This window comes from Eschrichtius robustus, chromosome 16 (genome assembly GCF_028021215.1).
Source record: "Eschrichtius robustus isolate mEscRob2 chromosome 16, mEscRob2.pri, whole genome shotgun sequence".
In the NCBI taxonomy this organism is placed as follows: Eukaryota; Metazoa; Chordata; class Mammalia; order Artiodactyla; family Eschrichtiidae; genus Eschrichtius; species Eschrichtius robustus.
Window position 1 is genome coordinate 54,819,918 of NC_090839.1, and position 23,428 is coordinate 54,843,345.

The 23,428-nt window shown below is 55.6% G+C and overlaps 1 protein-coding gene across 3 annotated transcripts in view; it reads right to left on the reverse strand.

The window, feature by feature from the left end:
- The window catches only part of TFAP4 (transcription factor AP-4), a 33,931-nt gene that overhangs the window by 2,403 nt on the left and 8,100 nt on the right, over positions 1-23,428 (reverse strand). The window contains exons 1-6 of one of the 3 annotated variants that reach the window (XM_068524836.1): positions 8,578-8,651; positions 4,050-4,160; positions 1,789-1,954; positions 1,580-1,678; positions 1,001-1,171; positions 257-397 (exon numbers count right to left, since the gene is read on the reverse strand). In XM_068524836.1, the coding sequence (XP_068380937.1) occupies positions 257-397; positions 1,001-1,171; positions 1,580-1,678; positions 1,789-1,863 (486 nt within the window). In that variant the 5' untranslated portion in view covers positions 1,864-1,954; positions 4,050-4,160; positions 8,578-8,651. Of the gene's footprint in view, positions 1-256; positions 398-1,000; positions 1,172-1,579; positions 1,679-1,788; positions 1,955-4,049; positions 4,161-8,577; positions 8,652-9,576; positions 9,791-23,428 lie in introns of those variants that run through there. The other 2 variants (XM_068524834.1, XM_068524835.1) reach the window with 2 other exon arrangements.

Consider the following 23,428-nt stretch of genomic DNA (forward strand, 5'->3'; position numbering starts at 1 on the left):
GGTGTGTTACTGAACTTTTCTGTGCCTCCAGTTCCTTGTCAGTAAACAGGAGTAAAAACAGCTCAGGCCTCAAAGGGCTACAACAAGGATTCAATGTAATAATGTATGCAAGACACCTGGAAGCCAGGAACATCTGCATTACCATGATTTAGGCCCGGGGTCCACCCTGCTAGACACCCAGAGGCACCAACGTTGAGTCTGAGAGCCCTGGCCCCGGCCCAGGCCCAAACTGCCCCTCCAGGCACCTCCTGCTCACCTGGGTCCGCAGGTGCTGCTGTTCCCGCTCCAGCTTCTCCTGGTGCAGCAGCCGCACCTGCTCCTGCTGCTGTTGCAGCTGCACCTGCTGTGCGATCACCTTGAGCTTTTCCGGGTACATGTGGGCCTCCAGCGAGCGCACCTGGGGGTGGAACGGCAGGCTCAGGGGTAGGGCCCGGGCCACACCCTGGCGCCTCCCCCAGCTCGGGGCCCACAGACTGCTGAGGTCGGCCTCCCTGCCACCCTCGGGGTGGAGACCAAAGTCCTGACCGTAGCCAGCCAGGCCCGCCCTGACTCTGCTCCCCTCCCGTGCAGCCCCCCTCATGCCATGCTCCCTCCCTGCCTGCCTCCAGCCCCAGGCCTTTGCCCATGCTGTTCTCTCTGCCTGGAGCACCCTTCTCCCCTCTCTGCCTGGTCAGCGGTGAGACTCGCCCTCCCACCCTCGGCTCAGGTCACTTCCACAGAGAAGCTATGGGGCGGCCCATCTGGAACCAGCCCAGGTCCCCCTCCTGATGCCCACCCATCCGGTGTGGCCTTTATCACAGCTGCATGATTACGATGTGAGAGCCTTTGACTCATCTCTCCCCAGGCAGACAGGGACCCCCAAGGACTGGGACCTCTCTGCTTTGCTCCCCACTGGACACCCCTCTCCTAGGCCTGGCACAAAGCAGGAGCTCCCGTAAATAACAGGAGGAAAGGAAGAGAGCTGGACAGCATCCCCCGCCTGCCAGCCCACCTGCCTCACCTGCTCCTCCAGCATCATGCGCACCGAGCGCTCCTTGTCCAGCTGCTGCCGCAGCTCAATCATCTCCCGCCGCAGGTCCTCCGCCTTCTCGTCCTCCCAGATGTCTGGCGAGCCGATGCCCTCGTCCTTGTCCTCTGCCCGCCGCCGCTTGGGGGATGAGCCGCTCAGCTCCTGAGGACCCCAAGGGGTCGGTGAGTGTGCTGTGACACTGCATACACCACAACCACCACCACCACCACCGGGAGTGGGGGTGGGGAGCTCCATCGCAGCCCCCCAAAGCTGTCAAACCCAGGTGCACCGGCACTGGGGAGCCCCAGTGTGCAAATCCACCAGACAGCCAAGGCTGGGAAAGGAGGCAGAATGGACTTGCTTCCCAAAAGTCACCCAGTTCCTTCCACAGCCCACTCCACTGCACTTGACCCTGGCTAAATCAGGGCCTGGGCAGGAAGGCAAGTGCCAGAAGTAGGCAGGTCAGTGGGGAAGAAAGGACCCACAGCCACATCACAGTCCCAAGCCAGTGGTTGGGCCTGGACACGCCCATGCCAGTGAGAGGGAGCCAGGAGGAGGGCAGGGCGCTACCTGGATAAAGCGCTTGAGCTGTGTGTTCTGCTGCAGGAGCCTGGTCTTCTCCTGCTCCAGGGAGAAGATGTATTCCGCCGTCTGCTGGAGAATGGCTGCCTAAGGGCAGGACGGACAGACAAATCAGGGACCCTGGCTGACAGTGTTTTCCGAATCTCCCTGCTCCAGCCCACCACCTCCTCCAAGAAGTCCTCCCGGCGCTTGCCCACCTTGCTGAGTTTCTCTCCATCTGTGTGGGGGATGAGGGTCTTGAGGGACTGGAAGCCCGCGTTGATGCTCTGCATGCGCCTCCGCTCGTTGCTGTTAGCAATCTCCCGCCGAATCCGCCGCTCCTGGTCCCGCTGAGTCTCAGGGGTCAATGGAATGTTGGCAAGGCTGCGGGGAGGACAGGGACAGGCTCAGGCTGGGCGCCCTCCATGCCCTGCCCCCAGTGGCCCCTGTCTTTACAATTCATCTCCAGAGGGGCCTAAGTGTAACAGGCATCCCTCCCACTACAGAAGATACCAGCTCTGTCTGATGCTTACACCCCCAGTAGATCAGGGGGCTGATGGAGTAGCGTGCTCTGGGATGCCTGGGTGTCAAAATAAGCGTGCAGACATCAGGTCCCAAGCCCAGTGTCTGGCCAGCATGTCTGAGTGGGGCCCAGAAACCCACATGGCTAAGAATCCCTGTGATTCTGATGCAGGTGGCCTCAGGTGATAATCAGAGACACCTGCTCTTGGGACACCTCTGAGCTCCTTGCTATGCACCTGGACCCCCTCCTTCAAGGTCGCAGGCTTGAGGACTGAGGGAGATGTCCCTCCTCCCTTCCCATCCCCACAGCCACAAGCTACTACATAAGCCCCCAGCCCGGCCCCAGACCCTGGGCTAAGGCTTCAAAGACAAGACAGGTACCACTCACTCCAGGAAGAGGACCTGGCCAACCTCCCCTGGGGACAGTTCTCCCTGAAGCCCACCCATCCCAAAAGGCAGGCCCACCCTGTGCCAGAGAATCGAGGCTCCCAGCATGCAGTAGGCGATGTTATTGCATATTATGTGATTGCATCTTGCAGGAGCGGCAGCCAGTGGGGTGAGAGAGAAGGCAGCAAGCGGTAGGGGGCGAGGCTGCCGGCCGAGAGGCATTGGCAGGAGGCAGAGACGGCAGCGGGGCCTGTGGGCCCAATGCCACTGCTCCCGAGAGGTGGGCCTGTGTGTGGCCTGGAGGAGGCATGCTCCCCTTCCAGGCCCTCTCCTGCAACTCCCCCGCCCCTGGACTGATGGCTTCCAGATGCTGGGCTCCCAGAAGAGGCCACCGGCCCCACCCAAAGCCACAGCCCTGGCTTCTTCCTGAGGGGCCCTCCTGGGGTGACCTGGTCCAGGCCTGGGCCAAGAGAGCTCACACCTCTGGGTCTGGGCAGCCTTATTCCATTGGTGGGGGAGGCTGGGCTCAAAGAGGTAGGTGCCCAGGCCCCCATGCCCATCCCTAGGCAAAAAGGAGTTTGCTTGGAAACGTAGGAGGGGAGCACATCTGCAACAGCTAGAGACAACCGAGGCCTTGCTGGCGTGCCAGCCTGCCCCACCTGTCCCCCCTCAGCTCCCTGAGGGACCCTAAACTCGCTCTTGCCCCCTCCTGGGTCTCTGCCTCCTCTCCCCACAGAGAGGGCGGTCAGCTGGGGGTGGGCTGGGAGCAGGCTCCACATCAGCCGCTGCTGGGGGTCTGAAGCCCTGTCCTGCACCAGCACCCCCAGCGTCTCTCTGGGACCCTCCCCAAGATACAGTTCCCTCACAGCACTGGAAAGGGGGCCCACGACCCCCATTTACAAATGAGACTTAGGGCTCAGAGTGGGAGGGACACAGTTTTAGGGTCAGACAGCCGGGCATCTGGCTCCCCCATTTCTGGGCCAGGGGCACCTCCCTTCTGTCAGTTTCCCTGCCCCTACAGTGGGGGTGATGGTGAAAAGGGGAGGATGCAGGTCAGAGACCTGATAAGCAGTGGCTTGCCTACCCCTTTGCAGGCGGGGGGGTGGGGTGGGGCGTGGATCAGAACTGAGTCCAGGCTCCTGGGTCTGGCAGTGCCCTCCAGACCCTCTGCGGCAGGTGGATTAAAGACATGGGGAGGGGGGACTTCCCTCGTGGTCCAGTGGTTGAGACTCTGCACTTCCACTGCATGGGGCACGGGTTTGATCCCTGGTCGGGGAACTAGGATCCCACATGCCACACAGCTCAGCCAAAAAAAAAAAAAACTGTAAAGACACGGGGAGAAATATCCCTAGGAAGCCAAGCCACTGAGTGACTGAGACCTGTCTGGGAGCTTCCCCATCCCTGCCCCAGAGAGATACAGGGAGAGACCGCCCCCCCCCACTCACCCCACCCCTGGGCACTCCCTGGTGATGCCCACAGGCCAGAGCTGACCAGAGTGGTAAGGGGTCAGAAAGGAGCCCCACCTCCAGCCCTGGGTCACCCTGAGTGCTGGCCCTTCCAGAAGGCCCACCTGGAGACACTAGCAGCAGAGTTACTGTTTTAACCTGGCGGTCTCGTGGTTAGGACTTGGCGCTTTCACTTCGTGCGCTGGGGTTCAATCCCTGGTTGGGGAACTAAGATCCTACAAGCCGAGGGACATGGCCAAAAAAATAAAATAAAATAAAATATGAAGTCTTGAGTTCTTAATGTAATGTGCTAAGGACTCACTTTGCTGGAATTTTCTCACTGAACCATCTCAATCTTCCTCTGAGTTAAGCGGCCTTATGGCATGAGGACACTGACGCTTGGGAAGGGAACAGCTACAGTAAGTGCTGGGGCTGGGACTTGAGCCCTGATCCCAGAGCCCTGCTCTTACCCACAGGGCAGAGTGGGCTCTGCACCACCCCTCAGAGCCGGACACCCCGACAGACAGGTGACAGTCACCCCTGTAGAAAGGATTGAGCATGGGTGTGCACTGCCATCAGGTTAGCTCTTACTATCACTCACAGGACTTTTTATATTTTTCCCTGTGTGACTCCCATGGACACCCAGTTGGGTGGCTGCATTGCAATAAGGAATCTAGGGTTCTGGGAGGGGAAGTGACATGTCCAAGGTCAGGCAGCCACACCAGGGCACCACAGGCACCTGCAGGAGCCAAAACGAATGCTCTCCTCCCCCACCCAGGTGTGGCACCCTCTACTGAGGGCTCACACATAGCCCTGCTTACCAGAGCCCTGTGTGTGGCCTCAAGAGGCAGCGCCCTGGCCCTCCTGACAAATGGTGGGACAGGACGAGGCCCAGAAGTGAAGTGACTTGCCCAAGATCACACCATGACAGCGGGCATAGCAGGGTACAGCTGCAACGCACCTCCTGCACTTCCCAGCCCCCAAGTCCCACCAACTCCCCAGGCTGAAGCCAGAACTCAACACCCACTGCCCCCTACCACTGCCGCAGCCCCACCAGCCAGCTCATCTGCCCATGAAACCTCAGCCCAGGAAAGCCAACGTTCAGCCCCTCCCTTCTCCCCAGGATGCCCACGAGCTGGGGAGACACCAAAGGAGACCACAGGACCCCAGGCCTGAAGGCCCCAGCCCAGAAGTTCCCAGAAGGAAGGGGCCTGGCGTCCAGGCAGGGAGAAAGGGCCTGCTCATCCTGGCTCTTCCGAATGTTCTATCCTGTCCCCTTTACCACCAAGTCCATCAGCCCAGGCTCCTGGTTCAGGAACCAGCTGCTGGTTAACCTAGTACAGACTTAAGTCCCAGAAAACAGACTTCACCCCAAAGCCACAGTTCCTCATAGGGACTTAGGCTGCCACCAAGACCAACTCACCTAAATAGCCCTGGAAGTTTCTTTAATAGAATGCAGACTAACCAGGGGTTCTGACAAGTGGAATCATGACCATCCAGGGGTTCCTATACAGGATGGCTAATTAGCATTTCCAGCTGCTACTCTGATAGATAAAGTGGATTTTTCTGCAAATGCCTGAAAGTTTCTTACATTTCTTTCTGAGTTTTGCAGAAGGAAACATGATTTACAGTAACTGTAAGGTCCTCCACCTCCTTCACATCAACTTCAGACCCCCCCAGGTGAGCAGTGAGGTCTGGTCCACAGATGCTCTCTCTTACTTGTCTCCCTCCCTGAGAGCCTCAGCCAGCCAGTCTCCTGGGGCTGGGCAGCCAATGGCCAAGGAACTGTTTGCGTACCAGCCTCCAGTGCCAAGACCAGAGCTGCCACCCCCCTCTACCAGGGTGCCCCCAAGACAGCCCCCCCCCTGGAATAATGCCCACATCCCAACCAGAGGCTCAAGGGCAGGAAGCCGACTCTTCAATTCTAGATCCGGATCTGTACCTGTCCCTCCTGCCTAGCCCAAGGGCAAACTGGTATCCCCTAATCCCCACACCCCCCTGCCCGGCTCCAGCCTCAAATTAGCCACTGAGAACTCTCATTTCACACTGCCCCGAAGTCACTCACACACCCACCACTCAATGTCTACACAGTCAGAGGTGGGAAAGCCCACGCAGGGTTTCTCCCATACCCCAAAAGGAGGACAGGAGGAAGACGACCCTCTCATCAAGGATGCCCAAGGCCCCCATCCTTCTCTCTGCTGCAGGTACTGAAGCAGCCCGGGGCCCTCGCCCATCCCCACTGCTTCTATCCATACACCCTGCCCTCAGTCCCAGAACAAACCACGTCCAGGTTGTTCCCATCAGAAACACCCCCTCCCCACAGCTTCTCCAGCCCCTCAGAGGGAGCCCTGCACTGGGTTCAAGTGGAAACTCCAGCCCTGCCACTTACTAGCTGTGGAACCCCAAGCTTAGCCACTTCGTCTCTCAAAGCCTCAGTTTCCCCATCTATAAAACAGGGGAATACGGCCTCACTTCATAGGGTCGTGGTGAAGTTTAAAAGAGATGGAGGAAAAAAAAAAAAGGGAGACAGATTGAGGATAACAGGATGCCTTGTTTTTTCAGAGTTTGTACCCAGGATCCCAGGAGAACCCATGGCTCTAAGGAAACTGACTTGTCCTGTAGCACCATGAGATTTCTAGCTCTTAGAACAGGAGCAAGTTCTCGTTTATTGTGGTGTCCTCAATCCCAGCACAAAGTAGGTGCCTCGTAAATACCAGATCAGGGACCCAACACACTCCAAAGTCCCTAATTGTTCTCTAACTCCTTCTGAGGGGAGCTGGTCTCTTTCCCCCCTATGGCAGGCAGTAGGTAAACTCTTTAAGACCACCGTGCTCCTGCTTCTAAGAATCTGAGTGCCACTTAATAGCTACCAGGCACTTTCCACACACGTAGCCAAACTTCACAGGTGCTCCATTTTACGGAGGCTGAGGGCAGTTAGGCAACATGTCCAAAACCACACAGCTTATGTGCGTGCCGCTGTACGGTACCGTCCCCTCTGGGAGACTGAGGAGAGAAGCAGGGAGCTCTGCTAGTCACTGAGGGATGGAGCAAAGTCCACCAGCCTGAGAAGCGAGTATATCCAGCCAGAAGGCCCCGCCCAACCCACACTCAATCCTACCTCACCCGGCAGCTCCTCCTGAAAATGAAAAAACCCAGAGGCCCCAAATCCACACCCAGTGCATGGGCTGACAACTGTCTCACAGCTGGACAAGCTGAGTAGTCCCCGTGCCCAACCCTGGGGCACTTGGTCCCTAAGGGACTGCTGGACTCCTCTGAAGGGGGGCTTGGAAGAGGAACAGGTCAAGCCGGAGTCCTAGGGGGCCCAGAGAGGACACAGCCAAGGCCCAGGCCTGGCAGCCAGAGGGTCCTATGGTACCAAGCCTGCCTGGGATCAGGCCCAGAATGTCCACTCCAGCATCTGGGGCAGCTCAACCCACCTCCTCACTGCCCAGGCCCCCTCTGAGCAATCAGCAGCTCATGGTAAGAGCAGGGCTCTGGGATCAGAGTTCAAGTCCCAGCCCCACCACTTGCCCTACCTGTTCCTTCCCAAACCTATCCTCCGCCCACACAGAAATCATAAAGCCACTTTACTCAGAGGAAGATTGTGACAATTCAGTGAGAAAAATCTCACAAAACGAATCCCTACAATGCATTATGTGCTCCAGAATTTTTTTTTTTTTTCTTTTCACTTATTACAGCTAAGCCCTCCAGGTGATCCTTAGGGAATGGCCAACACTCAGGGTGGTGCTGCTGACTGCCCACCACCTTGAACTTAAGAGTAGTTAAGGGACTTCCCTGGTGGCGCAGTGGTTAAGAATCCGCCTGCTAATGCAGGGGACACGGGTTCGAGCCTTGGTCCGGGAAGATCCCACATGCCACGGAACAACTAAGCCCGTGCGCCACAACTACTGAGCTTGCGCTCTAGAGCCTGCAAGCCACAACTACTGAGCCCTCGTGCCACAACTACTGAAGCCCGCGTGCCTAGAGCCCGTGCTCCACAACAAGAGAAGCCACCACAATGAGAAGCCCGCGCACTGCAACGAAGAGTACCCCCGCTCACCGCAACTAGAAAAAGCCCGCACGCAGCAATGAAGACCCAATGCGGCCAAAAATAAAATAAATAAATAAATTAAAAAAAAAAAAAAGAGTAGTTAAGGTGGTAGCCCTGGTGTGTGCGGGGGATGGAGGGGGTGTAGGGGTGTATACGTGTGCAGCAACCTTCCCCCAACCTGGTTTCTGCAGCCCCTGGTGTCGACCAGCCTGGGCCACACCGCCTGCGGCTCCTCCTCCCTCAATCCCCGCCTTGCCTGCCCAGAACCGCAGAGCACGTGGCCCCAGCCCTGGGGAGCCATTTCGCTCCTAAAGTAGCACGGCAGGAAAGGGGCCACAGGTCCCAAACTTGGACCCGCAGAGAACAACCCACGCAGTATCGCCGTCCCACAGGTTGTGTTCAGTATGCAGATGCCCAGGCCCTTCTCCTAGCGATCGGAATTGCGGGCGTGTGCATTTTAACAACTGTCCAGGGCGATTCCGCTAACCCATAACTCTGCGGTAAAGGGTAGATCTGGAGCAACCCGGGCCAAACTAAGAAAGTGCCTCCTGGGGAAGGCTACGGATCTCAGACCACCCATCCACCCACCCACCCAGCCTTACGGACAACCAGACGCTTTCGGTTTATGGCTGGGGGGAGGGGCACGAGACCGGAAAGTTTGCAGCGGAGACCCACGTGCGGCGGGCAGCGGCCTGGTGAGGCTAGGGGCGACCTCTGATGCCCCCTCCCCAAAAAGCCCCGCACCCGGCCTGCCTCGCCCAGCCCGCCCGCGGGGTCAGAGCTTTGTGCGGGTAAAGCGTGGCCCAGGAGCGCCTACAACTCCCACAATGCCGCACCGACGCGGCGCGGAGAACTACTGCTCCCGCGAGGCGGCGCGCTGAGGTCCGCCTACTCCAAGAGGGCTGCAGAGTCACGTCCAGGCCTCGCTAGTAAACAGCGCCCGGGCGCGGGCGGCAAGCTAGCGAGTGGCCGCCAACGTGCCCGGGTCCACGGCGCTCCCGGCGGGCCGCGCCGGCCCCTCGGGTCCCGCCCACTCCCGCACCCCGACTCCAGCACGCCCCCCCGACCCCGCTGCAGCCGCTCCCTGCAAACACTCACACCACCCGGCTCCCCGCTCGCCCCCCCGCGCTCGGAGCCGCGGCTTAGCTGCATTGTAGCCGTCCGCCCCGCGGCCCCACGCGCGCCCCGGGCTCCCCAGACCCCCTTGCAGGGGGCGCCCAGAGAGAGCGATGAAGGAGGGAGAAGAAGGAAGCCGCCGCGGGAGGGGGGAGGAGGAAGCGAGGTGGGGAAAGCCACCAGCACCAAGCATGGCCGGGACTGCTGCAGAACCACGTGGGTCTGTTTGCAATTTACAAACGTCGCGACTCGCCCGCCTGCAGCGGACAAAAGTGACCGGGGCCGCCCGGGGCCCCCACGTTCCGAGGGAGGAGGGTCCCCGAGCGGCCCAAGCCTGGCGCGCAGGGCTGCAGCCACCCCGGCGGCTAAGAAAGGCGAGAGGGTCCGCGGCGCGGGCCATGCGTGCGCACACGCGCGCCCGCCGGGGCGGACTAGCCGGGGGCTGCAATCGTGGGAAGGGGGTGAGGGGGAGGAGGAGTACACACCTACAGAGCCCTCCTATCACTTCTTTCTCTGTTTTCCTGAAATGTTGCAAAGAGGGCACCTTCTGAGTGGGCACCATGAAATACTCCATAGCGATCGGCCCCCCTCCTCTGCACGAGCCAGGTCCCGCGGTCCGCCGGAGAATACAAGATGGAAATCCGAATCAAAGGGCAGCGCCGGACGGAGGTGCAGAATCGGCCGGTCCCAGATGCTGGCTGCGGCGGCGGCGAGGGGAGGGAGGCGGGCGGGAGGGGCGGGAGGGAGGTCTCTCCGGCCTGCCTCCCCGGGCGTGTGTATATGTGTGTGTGTGTGTGTGTGTGTGTGTGTGTGTGTGTTTGCAGCTGATCAGATGTCTGTTTCAAGGCGGGAAACAGCTGGTGAAAACTCAGCACTCCCCCGGCCTCCTTCCGCGGAGTAAGGAACTGCATGTAAACAAAGGACTATTTGCAGCGCCCCCCAGGGCGGCGCGAGGCCCGGGCGAGAGGGGCGCTGGCCCCCGGGGGCGAGTGGTGGCCAGGGTCTGCGCGCCTCCCCACCAGCTCCGGGTGCGGGGGCCGCGGGCGGGCTTGAAGGGCGCGGCGTGAATGAAGCGAGCTGCGGCCGAGCTACATGCGCCACTATGGGTGATGAGGTCCATCAGCTGACAGGTTGGCAAGCGTAGCAAAAAAAAAAAAAAAAGGCTAGCCACAGCGAGGAAACCCAGCCCGCGCGCCCGGGGTCCGGCGGGGACTGCTCCGTGCAGGGTCTGCGCGCTTGGCGGCCGTCGGGGTGCGGGGGTGCGGGGGTGAGCAGCTGGGCCCGGCGAAGGCGAAGGCGGCCTGAGGTGCTGCTCTGGGCTTTTTTCTTCTTCGGTTGCAACTGCACAGAGAGGAGCTGCTCTGGCGCGCTCCCTCCGAGCCCAGGGCCCCCTGGAAACTTGCGTCATAGCCACCGCTTCCCACATGTAACTTGGGGCCGACTTCAGAGGCCGGCCAGCCCCCTCCCTCACTCGCTCCCTGCCTAGCTGCCCGCCACTGCCCGCCCGGCCTGGGCTCCGGAGCCTGGGAATCCCGGAGCGGGGGAGGGGAGGGCAAAGGGGGGCGCGCCGGGCGCCTCGGATCCTGGGGCTGCCTTAGGAAGCAGGGGCCCCGGCGGGGAGGGAAGGGTGGAGGCGGGCCAGGACAGCAGCGGCCCCGGAGGCGGGCTGCCAGCGCGGCTGGGAGGTTTGGTGGATGCTACCGGGTCGCCTCCTATCGCCCCTCGCTTTACCCCTCCGCTGGGAGGCTGGACAGCAGGAGGCACGCCCTAGCTTGGCCTGGGCAGGCGAAGGCTGCATCTTCCCATTCAGGGCGAAGCCAGTGCGAGACTTACTCCCCCGCCAGGGTGCGCTCTCTACTAGGGGTGAAGGCCTGGAGCGGGTGAGGGAGGGACGCCTTGGCTGCGAGCTTCCGTCCGCCCTTCCCGCGTCCCCTCCCCTGGCTCCTGGAGGTTGGCCCCTGGCTCAGGAAGACCGCGCTTGCCTTGGAATGTCCTCCCTCCTGCCCACCGCCTTTCCCAATCCCATCCGCCTTCCAGGTTCCGCCCAAATCGCGCCTCCTAATTGAAATACTGCTACTTATAACAAGGATTACTGTTATTATTAGGAAATGTTATTGTTATTAGATATTCGGAGCACCTTGTAGATGCCTGGCAGTTTTGCGTGAATATTTTCCAATCCTTAAAGTAAGCTGTCAGGCTGTTTCTGTAAGTACAGATCCTGGACCGTGTAACATCGCAGTCCCTGGAGACTTCACTGTGGGGACAGGAAGGATGACATCTGGGGACAACATAGGATACAGGGCCACATAACTGTGTACACTGAGCAGCGTCCATAGTGCCTGGGTGAATGAATGAACGAGAGCTGGGAGAAGTGTGCCCACCCTTAGCTCTGTCTTCTACGGAAATGCCTTGACCCAGCCTGAGCCCGGTTCCTGCGAGCGCACTGTCACTCAGGCTGGCCTCCCCATTTCTGCCAAAGGCGTCCTCTCATCTAGAGCCCTCTGCTGTCTCAGATGCACAAACCCCCACCCCCCTGGCTCAGCTGCTCCTGCCCCAAGGCCTGAAATATCATCACTGCCCCCACTGCTCCCACCGCCCCACTCCAACACTCTCCCATCACTAACCCGCTTCACGGCAGTAGCACCAGAAGTCCCCAGAGTCCAGGCCGTTTTCCATTCCCAGGAGGCTCTGTACACCCCTTAGTCTGATCCCTTCCCAACTCCTAATTCGGTCCACTGTGCCCTCTGGAGCCCTCAAAGGGTGTTCAGCAAAATCCCCTTTATCCTTGGTCCCTGACTTTCCCCCTAACCTTCTTGCTCTAAGTTAGGTGTCAGCAAACTTTTTCTATAAAGGGCGTGTAAAAGTTATTTGCATGTGGAATCTAAAATATGACACAAGTGACCATATCTAAGAAACAGAAACACACTCACAGACATAGAGAATAGACTTGTGGTTGCCAAAGGAGCGGGGGTGGGGAGGGAATGACTGAGAGTTTGGGATTAGGAGATGCAAACTATTATATATAGGATGGATAAACAACAAGGTCCTACTGTATAGCACAGGCAACTATATTCAATATCCTGTGATAAACCATAATGGAAAAGAATATGAAATATATATATAACTGAATCACTTTGTTGTACAGCAAAATTAACTCATTGTAAATCAACTGTACTTCAATAAAAATTTTTTTTAAATATTTGTATTAGCTTCCTATTGCTACTTTTACAAATTACCACAAACTTAGTGACTTAAAACAACACAAGGGAATTCCCTGGCTGTCCAGTGGTTAGGACTCGGTGCTTTAACTGCCATGGGCCAGGGTTCAATCCCTGGTCGGGGAACTAAGATCCCGAAAGCTGCGCAGTGCAGCCAATTTAAAAAAAAATTATTCTCTGGAGGTCAGAAGTCCAAATGGGTTGTATTTGTCTGAAATCAAGGTGTCAGCAGGGCTGCACTCCTTCTGAAGGCTCTAGGGGAGAATCCATTTTCTCACCTTTTCCAACTTGTAGAGCCTGCCCACATTTCTTGGCTCCTGGCCCCTTCCTTCATCTTCAGAGTGCATCACTCCAACTTCTTTGGTCATCACATCTCCTTCTCTGACTCTGACCCCCCACCCACCCTTATATGATGACCTTGGGCCCAAGCAGATAATCCAGAATAAATTCCCCATCTCAAGATTCTTAACTTAATTATATCTTCAAAGCCCCTTTTGCCATGTAAGGTAACTTATTCACAGGTTCCAGAGATTAGGACATGAACATCTTGGGGAGGTCATTTTTCTGTCTACCATACCATTCTTAGTTCATGAGCCATACAAAACCTGGCAGAGGTTACAATATGCTCCATCTATTCCACTCCTAGGTACACATCCAAAAGAATGAAAACAAGGACTCAAACAGATGATCATATACCAGTATTCACATCAGCATGATTCACAATAGCCAAGGGTGAAAACAACCTAGGGTCCATCAATGGATAAATGGATAAACAAAATGTGGTCTATTCAAACAAGGGAATATTATTCAGCCTTAAAAAGGAATGAAGTTCTGGGACTTCCTGGGCGCAGTGGTTAAGATTCCGTGCTCCCAATGCAGGGGTCCCGGGTTCCTTCCCTGGTCAGGGAACTAGATCCCACATGCATGCCACAACTAAGATTTCCCTGCCGCAACTAAGGAGCTTGCCACAACTAAGACCCGGCACAACCAAATAAATAAATAAATAATAAATATTTTTTTAAAAAAGGAATGAAGTTCTGATATATACTATAGCATGGCTGAACCTTGAAAACACGATGCTAAGTGAAAAAAGCCAGATACAAAAAGTCACATGTTGTATGATTCCACTTACATGAAATATCTAATAGGCAAATTCATTGAGACAGAAAGTAGATTAGAGGTTACCAAGGGCTGGGGGGAGGGGAGATGGAGAGTTATTGCTTAATGGGTATGGAGTTTCTGTTTCGGGTGATGGAAACTTTTGGAAATAGTGGTGATGGTTGCACAACACTGTGAATGTAATTAATGCAACTGAATTGTGCACTTTAAAATGGCAAATTTTATATGTTTTTGACCACAATAAAAAAAAAGTTTTTAAAAAATGGTCAGTGGGGGACTTTCCTGGTGGTCCAGTGGTTAAGACTCTGCACTCCCAATGCAGGGGGCCCAGGTTTGATCCCTGGTCAGGGAATTAGATCCCACATGCCACAACTAAGAGCTCCCATGCTGCAACTAAAAGATCTCACATGCCACAACTAAAAAGATCCCGCGTGCCACAACTAAGACCCGGTGCAGCCAAATAAATAAATAAATTTTCTTTTTTTTTAAGTATAAAAAAAAATGGTCAGTGGGCTGGATTTGAGCCGTGGGCTGTAGTTTGCCTGACCCCATTGATCCGGGGGTTGCTGCAAGCCCCTTAACTTCTCACTTTGCTCCTTTGCCAGCTTACATTTCACAGCCCACCAATATAATCATCTTGCATGCATGCTCCCTTGTGAGTCTAACCCCCACCTGCCTTGCCCCAGCCCTGCCCCCTGGAGCTGAACAGCGCTAGGAGAAGGAAATCCCACCATCTCACTTTTAAATGCCAGAACAAGATCCTCATTTGTGCAGCTGGCGATCCCTTCATGTTGCCCTGGTCCATCCTCCCTCCCTCCCAAAGGCTCCCGTCACCACCTCTGCCTCCCTCCTTGTACCTGAAATCTGCCTCCTAACCTGTGTCTGGATGCGTGTCCGCGCTCTGTCCGTGCACGGAGAAACCTTCCGTGTGAATTCTTCAAAGATGTCTCTCCAGCGGCTGTCCCCAACCCCCCGCCCCCGCATCCTTACCTCGTGCCCTCTACTGGGTCGTTCCCACACCGAGAACAAGCTGTCTTTATTCCCATTTAAAAACAATAACAAAAGGGAATTCCCTGGCCATCCAGTGTTTGAGACGACACGCTTTCACTGACAAGGGCGCAGGTTCGATCCTGGTCTGGGAACTAAGATCCCACAAGCCCCTCGGCACGGCCAAAAAAAAAAAGCACAGTCATACATCCCCTTCCCGCTACCACTCTTATGCTGCTCTCCTTGACTGCAAAATTCCCTGTCCCAGAAGTGGGTACCTATGCTCACTCTCCCATCCTGCTCACTTCATCTGGAGCCAGGACTCCATGAAAACTGCTCTCACTGGTGACTCCAAGGAGCTCTGTTTTCTGTCTTCACTGTATCTGATCTTTTTTTTTAGTTCCCCAACCAGGGATTAAACCCGGGCCCCTAGCAGTGGAAGCTCGGAATCCTAACCACTGGACCACCAGGGAGTTTCCTACCTGACCTTCTTGAAGTTCTTTTCTGCTTGGCATCCGAGATATCCCGGGGCCACAGTCCTCAGACCTCTGTCTCTGTCTACACACACTCCCTGCTCTTCGGACAACAGACTTCCAGAAAGGACTTGAGGCCATGCAGTGTGATTCAGAATCTAGGTTCTGCCCGAACCCCAGCTCCAGGTGTTATCAGGGTGACTGCGGGCGAGTTCCTTGACCTGACTCAGCTTCCTGGTCTGTAAAACACAGGCCGTATAGCACCTAGCTTGCAGGCTGTCACGAGAAGTCGCCGACACACCTGGCACGTCGTAGCATTAATAAGTGGTATTTCCTATTATCACTGGTACTGAGTTGCCACGGGCAGCAGTGGCCAGAGGCATCTGAGTGGGCCCAGGGAGAATGAAAGGGTTTGGTGATGTGCAGGGGAGGGACACAGGAGAAGCCAAGCTTTCCTCCTTCCCTGCTCAAACTTGTCACAGTGATGGGACTTCCCTGGTGGCTGAGTGGTTAAGAATCCACCTTCTAATGCAGGCGGCATGGGTTCGATCCCTGGTCGGGGAACTAAGATTGCATATGCTGTGTGGTGCAGCCAAAAAATTTTTTTAAAAAGACAAAAAAACCAAAACCTTGTCACAGTGAAAGGAAGCAGGCGTGTTGTAAGGTTCTTTTCTGTTGAATGTGGGGCTCCCCTCCTTTACAGTAAAGACACTCCCAGATAGGATCCGATGGTGTGAAAATCAGCCTGCAGACAGTTTGCCCTTTAAAAGGGGAGTCTCTGTGAAGACTGTCATCAAATAACTGCCCGTGGATGATCGGTGTTAGAAATGCAGATTATCACGCACTGAGTCGGCAGAGAGCCGGCCCACCCGCAGCAGGACTCTGGGGCTGGAGACCCTGTTCAGACACTGCTTTGGAAAGCGAGTGTGGAGAAGGGGCTGGCTCGGCCTGGGGGAAAGAGCCGGGGACAGCAGTGCGGCCTGGGACACCTGAAAACCCGGCTTTCCTTCCTCTATGTTGTCAAACCCAAGCCCAATCAGCCTCCCTCCCCAAAATTCCCCATTGCTCCCCTTTCCCCAACCCCACCCCCAAATTCCAGGTGGGAGGAGTGAATGAGAGTCAGCAGTAGGCTTTATTGATGACTGGTCTATCAAAAAAACATGGTCTATCCATCCAATGGAGTATTACTTAGCATAAAAACAGATGAAGTACTAATACATGGCACAACGTGGATGAACCTTGACAACACGATGCTCAGTGAAAGAAGCCAAACACAAAAGGCTACATATTGTATGATTCCGTTTCTATAAAATGTCCAGAATAGGCAAATCCACAGAGGTAGAAAGTAGATTAGTGGTTGCCAAGGAATGAGGGGTAGTCAGGGGGAAACGGGGAGTGGGTACTAGTGGGTATGGGGTTTCTTTTGGGGGGTGATAAAAATGTTCTCAAATTGATTGTGGTGATGGTTACAAAACTGATTGTACAAAAAAAACCCACTTAATTTTACACTTTAGATGGGTGAATTATATGGTATGTGAATTATATCTAATAAAGCTGTTATGTTGGGTTTTTTTGTTTTGTTTTTGTTTTTGTTTTTGGGTGCGCTGGGTCTTCATTGCTGCGCGCTGGCTTTCCCTAGTTGCAGCGAGCAGGGGCTACTCTTCGTTGCGGTGCGCGGGCTTCTCATTGTGTTGGCTTTTCTTGTTGCGGAGCACAGGCTCTAGGCTCGCGGGGCTTCAGTAGTTGTGGCTCGTGGGCTCTAGAGCGCAGGCTCAGTAGTTGTGGTGCCTGGGCTTAGTTGCTCCGTGGCATGTGGGATCTTTCCGGACCAGGGCTGGGACCCACACCCCCTGCATTGGCAGGCGGATTCTTAACCACTGCGCCACCAGGGAAGCCCAAATAAAGCTGTTAGGTTAAAAACAGCTTTATTGACCCTAAAGATGTCCAGAAGTCCCGGGAGCCCCAGAAATCAAAGGGATCCCCTACAGCAGAGGGTTCCAGAGCTTCTTTCTTCAGCCAAAGTGGGATCTGGCTGCCCTGATGGTGCGATCAGCACTGTCCTTCTCAGAACACACCTGCCTTCCTCTGAGGCTGGCTGGAGGTTCAGGTGAGAGATGGGAACCCTGAGAATGTGGATTTAAACTGCAGCCAGGAAGACTGTCAGCACAGAGGCCGAGGCAGGTTTCCACTCTACATAGCACCCATAGGGAGGGGGGATGCATTTTTCTCAGTTTTAAACTTTTATCCTACATGTGTGTCAAGAATACTCTTCTTCTCCTTGGACAGATGATGTATTCATTTCTTGCTTCTGTGTAACAAGTTTCCATAAATTTATTGGCTTGAAACAGCACAGTTTATCATCGCCAGGTGTGGCATGGCTGGGCTCTCGGCTCAGAGTTCTGCCGGGTGAAATCGAGGTGTCAGCGGGGCTGCAATCTCATCAGGGGCTAGGATGACCTTCCAAAGTCACTGTTTGTTGGCAGGATTCAGTTCCTTGCAGCAGTAGGACTGACGTCCCGTTGTCTTGTGGACTGTCAGCTCCTGGAGACCATCCTCAGGACCTTGTCCCGTGGCCCCACCATCTGAGGAACAGAGAGGGTCCCACAGGTTGATTCCCTCTCTCGCTTTGAATCTAATTTCCTCTTCCACAAGCAGCTGGAGAAAACTCTGCTTTTAAAGGTCTTGTGTGCTTAGGTCAGGCCCACCTGGATAATCTACCTCAAGGGCAACTGTGCCATATAACATAACCTAATCACGGGAGTGATGCCATAGTCACAGGTTCCGCCCACACTCAAGGGGAAGGAGTATACGAGGGCAAAGGTCATTGGGGGTCATTGGAGAATTCTGCTACCACCGAGATGGAACCATGAAGGAGAAGCACAGAAAGTTAAGGAACGTCCCTCAGGATGTACAGAGAATTGGAGATGGAGCCTGAAGAAGAATCTAGGGCCCCAACCCTAATTTGAGGCTTTATCCTCTACACAAATATGCCAGGAGTGGTGGATGGAAGGACCAGATGGCCTTTAGGGCCCCCGTTGACCTCTAAGGCTCCAGCATACTCTGGTGCATATGGGGAACCCCAGCCTGCTTGAGGGGGGGCAGGGTGGTGGGGGGTTGTGGATACCAGCCATTGGAGCAGGGATGAGGCCCCATGGAAGCAAAAAGCCCCTGCCTGGGAGAGGATCCTGAATGCTCCCAGGAAGGCAGAATGCGGGTCAGACGCTTCTGTTGTGGACTGGAGCAAACCCCAATATCCCCCAATGCCCTGGTCCCCTTTCTTACCCTAGTCACAGGGAGACCTCTGGGCCGACAAGGCTGGGGTCCCCCAACCACTAGGGGGAGCCTGGCAGGCATGATGCTTTTTTGCAAGCTGAGCCTGAGCACACTGGTGGAACCCAAGGCAGGTACTGGGGTGGAAGGACTGACCGCCCAACTCCCCACACCCCCGAGGCCCTGCAGATCCTGGGGCACCAGGCTTGTCAAGGTGCCCGAAGGCCCTGACCTCTGGATGCCCGCTTCCTTCTAACAGCCCGATCTGGTTCACTTTGCTCATAAGCGAGCCCTTGGAAAGGGGACTGGAGTCCACCTGTGGCGTGTCCCCCATTCCCCCCTTTAGTCCTGCCCCCCATGTTTCCAGACCTGACACTGCAGCCCATGGCGGGGGAGCTCCTGCCTTCTCTCCTCTTCCTCCACCAGCTTGCCCTGTCTTGGGTCCCCCCAGGGAAATGCCTCTCTGATTTTCAACACATGGACAAGGAGGAACCAGGCCATCTGCTTCGATTGGGTGCATCCCACTGAGTTTTATAAAAACTCAGTGAGGGAATTCCCCAGAAGTCCAGTGGTTAGGACTTGGCACTCCCACTGCCGTGGCCCGTGTTCAATCCCTGGTCGGGGAACTAAGATCCCGCAAGCCACTGGGTGTGGCAAAAAAAACTAAAAGCAAAAAAACCAAAAAACAAAAACAAAAACAACAACTCAGCGAATGGCCACCCTGGCTGGACTTTCAGTTTTAGACAGAAATGGCTGTGTGACCACTTCCTCAGTTGATTATAAGCTGACAAGGCAGTTATAACAATCCCACCAGGCAGCCCAGTAGCCTGGGGCACAGCATAGCAGTAAAGGGGGACCTAATGATGCCCAGCCTGGGCTCTTTAACCAGGGGTGCAGGGGGAAGGGGAGGACAGAGCTTCTGGTCAACATAAAAAGAGAGTAAGTCAGCCAAGGCACCAAGGGGGTGTGGCTGGATAGGACGAAGGGTCAGCAGAGGCGCCACGAGAAATCGGGAGGGAGCATTTGGGGTTCAGGAGAAAGGCAGGAAGGAGAGGAATCAGGAAGAGGAAAGCTGGGGAGCTGCCGAGCTCGAGAGGTTGTCCAGTGTGCCTCTGGGCAGCGGGCTCTCCTCCCACTGGAGGAGTGGACGGGGGCGGGGAGACAAGGCGGGACGTCCAGTCCCATTTGAGGATGGAAAAGGGTGGGCTGGGACCAGCCAGGCCAGGGGAGGGACACAGGCCTTCTCTGATGAGAAAGCAGACCTGGGTGGGCTGTGACGGGGGAGGCTGCCAGGAAATGGGAGTAGCTCTCCCTGAGGAGGGGAGCTCAGAACCCTAGCGTGTCAGGACGCACGTGGGCACGAGAGGTCTGGGCCACTGTGTGCCAGATGCTGCTCTGGCGGCTTTACCTGCATTCCGCATTTTATCCTCACTACAGGCCCCTAAGTCCTGTTATACCCTGGGGACTTGTCAAGGTCACCTGACCAGTCTGTGCCAGCACCTGGTTCCTTCAACAGCCTGTGCTGCTGCCCCTAGAATAGCCTCCAGGCTGAGAGCTCCCCTGGTCCCGGTGGCCTGGCCCTGCCCAGGTATGGCCAGGTGCAAGAGGGGAGCTGAGGGATGTGGAGGGAGACAACCCTGTCTGCTGAAATGGCAAGGTCAAGTTCACGGTGATATGGAACCCATGTTCTGTGGTTGACTGTCAGTGCCCAGACAGCCAAGGGAAGGAGCAACTCCTAGGGGTCAGGGAAGGCTTTGGATTCAAGTTTGGGCAGACAGGGAGGAAGGAGGTGAGAGAAGCTCTCCAGAGGGCAACCTGACTGGTGCAAAGGACAGTTTCAGGACGGCTTTCTCCTCCCTCGACACCTCCGGACCTTGCACCAATTTGCGGCTGTGCTGCTCCCGCCAGCACACTGGGGGTTAATATCTGTCTGGTGTAGTGACCACAGCAGCAGTGGCAGCAGGCTGTGATGCCAGTAACTCAGAAGCTGAAATGTGAGAAGCAGGAGGAGAGGGGCAGGGCTGGGAAAAGCTGAGCCACCGCGGCAGCAGCAAGGAGAGAGGGTTTCCCTGGCAGGAGCCTGCAGCTCGGCTCCAGCGGCCAGAGGAGGCCCTCCCATCCTCGGCCCACGTCCCCTCCACATCACTGCCCCTCCTGCCTCAGGCCATGGGCTGTGGCACCCACTCAAGGTGGTCCATGGTCACGGTCATGACCAGCGTCCGAGCCCTTGGGCCATGGAGCAGCAAGTCGGGGCTGCAGATCTGGGGAAGGGACGGAGGGCGTGCCCAGGCGACCAGCAGAGAATGTATTTGTGGGGCCCTGCCCAGCACTGCCGGAAGCACTGGGTGGGGAGACAGGCAGAGGGCAGAGTGGGGAGGAGGATGGGAGGTCCCTCGGGCCCCGACCTCAGAGGTCTGGCCTTGACTTCCCCCTCCTCGGGCAGAACTGAGTCATGGGAGCCTCCCGCTGCTCCAAAGGCAGGGAGACACACAAAGCTCCCGGCCCCCTCCCTGGGCCCGCTGCCAGCCTGCCTCTGCCGTGAGGACCGACCTCAACTTCCCAAGTGTGTGCGAGGTGCTGGGCACCGCGGGAGCCCCTCATCTCCCTGTCCTTAGTCAGTCCCACACTCGCAATATCAGAGTTTCGGCGGGTGTGTGTGTGTGACCCGCCCCCCCAATACAGATGAGCAAACAGAAGCTCAGAGAAGTTCAGAAATTTGCCCAAAGCCACACAGCCAGAGTGAACCTGGGCTTGTCTGACAGCAATTACCCACCATGCCATGCTCCCAGGAAGGCAAAAGGAACAAAGTCCACCGGCAGGTGACCCGGGGCTGTGCGCCAAATCCAAGAAGGCAAGAGATGAAAGGCAGCCCAGGAACCTCAGGAAAGAGGCTGCAGATGAACAAAAGGGGCAGTAATGTTTGGGGCTTGGTACCCCGTGAGGTGGTGAGAATGGCATCCAGAGGAAGCAGGGGAAAGGCCTGGTCCTGCCTGGATCTGTGGATGATGATTCTATGGTGGTAGAGACCTCCTGTAATCCCTTAAGATGCATCCCCTGGAGCCACAGGATCACCACTGAGCAGGTGACCACTCACCTTGACAAATCACAGAGCACTTCTGGGGCTTGAGGTTTGCATGGCCCTTGTTTGAAGAGTTAGCAACATTTACTGTGGGAGGGACTTCCCTGGTGGTCCAGTGGCTGGGGGTCCGCGCTCCGGGTTCGATCCCTGGTCGGGGAACTGGATCCCACATGCCGCAACTAAGAGCCCGCATGCTGCAACTAAGAGCCCTCATGCTGCAACTAAAGTTCCCGCATGCCGCAAGGAAGATTGAAGATCCTGCGTGCCGCAACTAAGAGCGGTGGGCAAGGCTCTGCTAAAAATCTACAGAAGCACCGTAGTAGGCCCCACTGGGGCCTGTTGGCCAGGAGGCAGGAAGGTCCCAGCTCCACAGCTTCCAGCTGTGACCTTGTGTGACCTTGACTCACTTCTCTGAGCCTTGCTTTCCTCACCTGCAGAAGGGGGATCATGCCAGCACCGACACGGAGGGCTGCTGTGAGGATTAAATGGGTCATTTGTCAAAAAGCACTTAGATTGAAAAACTTCACCTTCACAAAAACTTGTACATGCATGTTCATAGCAGCATTATTCACGAAAAGTAGAAACAACCCAAATGTCCTTTGATGGATGGATGGATAAACAAATGCTGATCCATCCATACAGTGGAATATTATTCACCCATAAAAAGGAATGAAACACTGACACAGGCTACAACATGGATGAACCTTGAAAACATGATGCTCAGTGAAAGAAGCCAGACACAAAGGACCACATATTGTGGGACTCTATTTATTGGGGTGGCCAAAAAGTTCGTATGTCTTTTATTTCTACTTAAAACCAAATGAACTTTTTAGCCAACCCAATATATGAAATGTCCGGAACAGTCAAATCTGTAGGGTCAGAAAGCAGACGGGTGATTGCCAGTGGCCGGGGTGGGGAGGGGAGGAATGGGGAGTGATTGATTACTAATGGCTTCAGGGTTCTTTTTTGTTTTGTTTTGTTTCTAAATCAATTTTTTTTTTTTTTTGGCTGCACCGCGCGGCTTTTGGGATCTTAGTTCCCCGACCAGGGATTGAACCCAGGCCCTTGGCAGTGAAAGCGCGGCGTCCCAACCACTGGACCACCAGGGAATTTCCAAAATCGATTTTATTTTTTAAAGCAGTTTTAAGTTCAGTAGTTTTTTTTTTTGTTTTTTGGCCGCACCTTTTAGTTCCTTGACCAGGGATCGATCCCGCGCCGCCTGCAGTGGAAGCACGGTGTCTTAACCACTGGACCGCCAGGGAATTGCCTAAGTTCAGTAGTTTTAAGTTTTTAAGCAATACTGAGCAAAGGTTCAGAGATTTTCCATACACTCCCTGCACCCACTATCAAATCCCCCATGTAAATGGTACATTTCTTACAATTGATGAATCTGCTGGGGTTCCTTTTGGGGGATGATGAAAATGTTCTGGAATTAGATGGTGGAGATGGATGCACAACTCTGTGAATATACTAAAACCCACTGAATTGTATTACTTTAAAGGGGTGAATTTTACGGGATGTGAATTCTACCTCAATTTTTAAAAAGCACTCAGTAAGAGCTCAGAAAACGTAGCTCTCGTTACTATGTCCTTCAACTTCAGAGAGTCTGTCATTTAATGGAAGAGACCAGACGAACACATCAAAAAATGTTTCACACCCAGAAGAGAGCCGGGCAGCCTGGTCCCAGCAGCCTGGGACAACTGTCGTAGAGTCACGATCAGGGCGTGCAGGACATGGACGAGTGACCGATGCAGGAGCCCCCAATCGCTATGCTGGCTATGTGGAGATAAGCTCCGCACAGAGGTACCGACCCCACCACGTCCAGAGGAGAATAACCATGAGTGCGGGAGTCTTGCCAGGAATCTAAGGAGGTGGCATTTGGGCTACGAGTCACAGGACGTGGGTGGTTTGGCGGGGATGAGCAGGCACCCACAGATGTGTGGCATCCCAGAGGGATGCTGGCAGGCAGGGCTGGCAGGAGTGGAGGGCGCTGAGCCCTGGGGAAGGCGGGGGACACTCCTTGGAGCACTCCCTGTGCCCCGAGCAGATTCTGGGAGGGGCTTTACTTCAGTTCACAAATGGTTGCAGAAAGCTTACAGGAGGCTGGCCCTCCACCCTCCCAGAAGCTCTAGGATTCTGGCAGGTGTCCAGGAGGTTCGGACCACTCTGGGCACCGAGTTTCCTCTTCTGA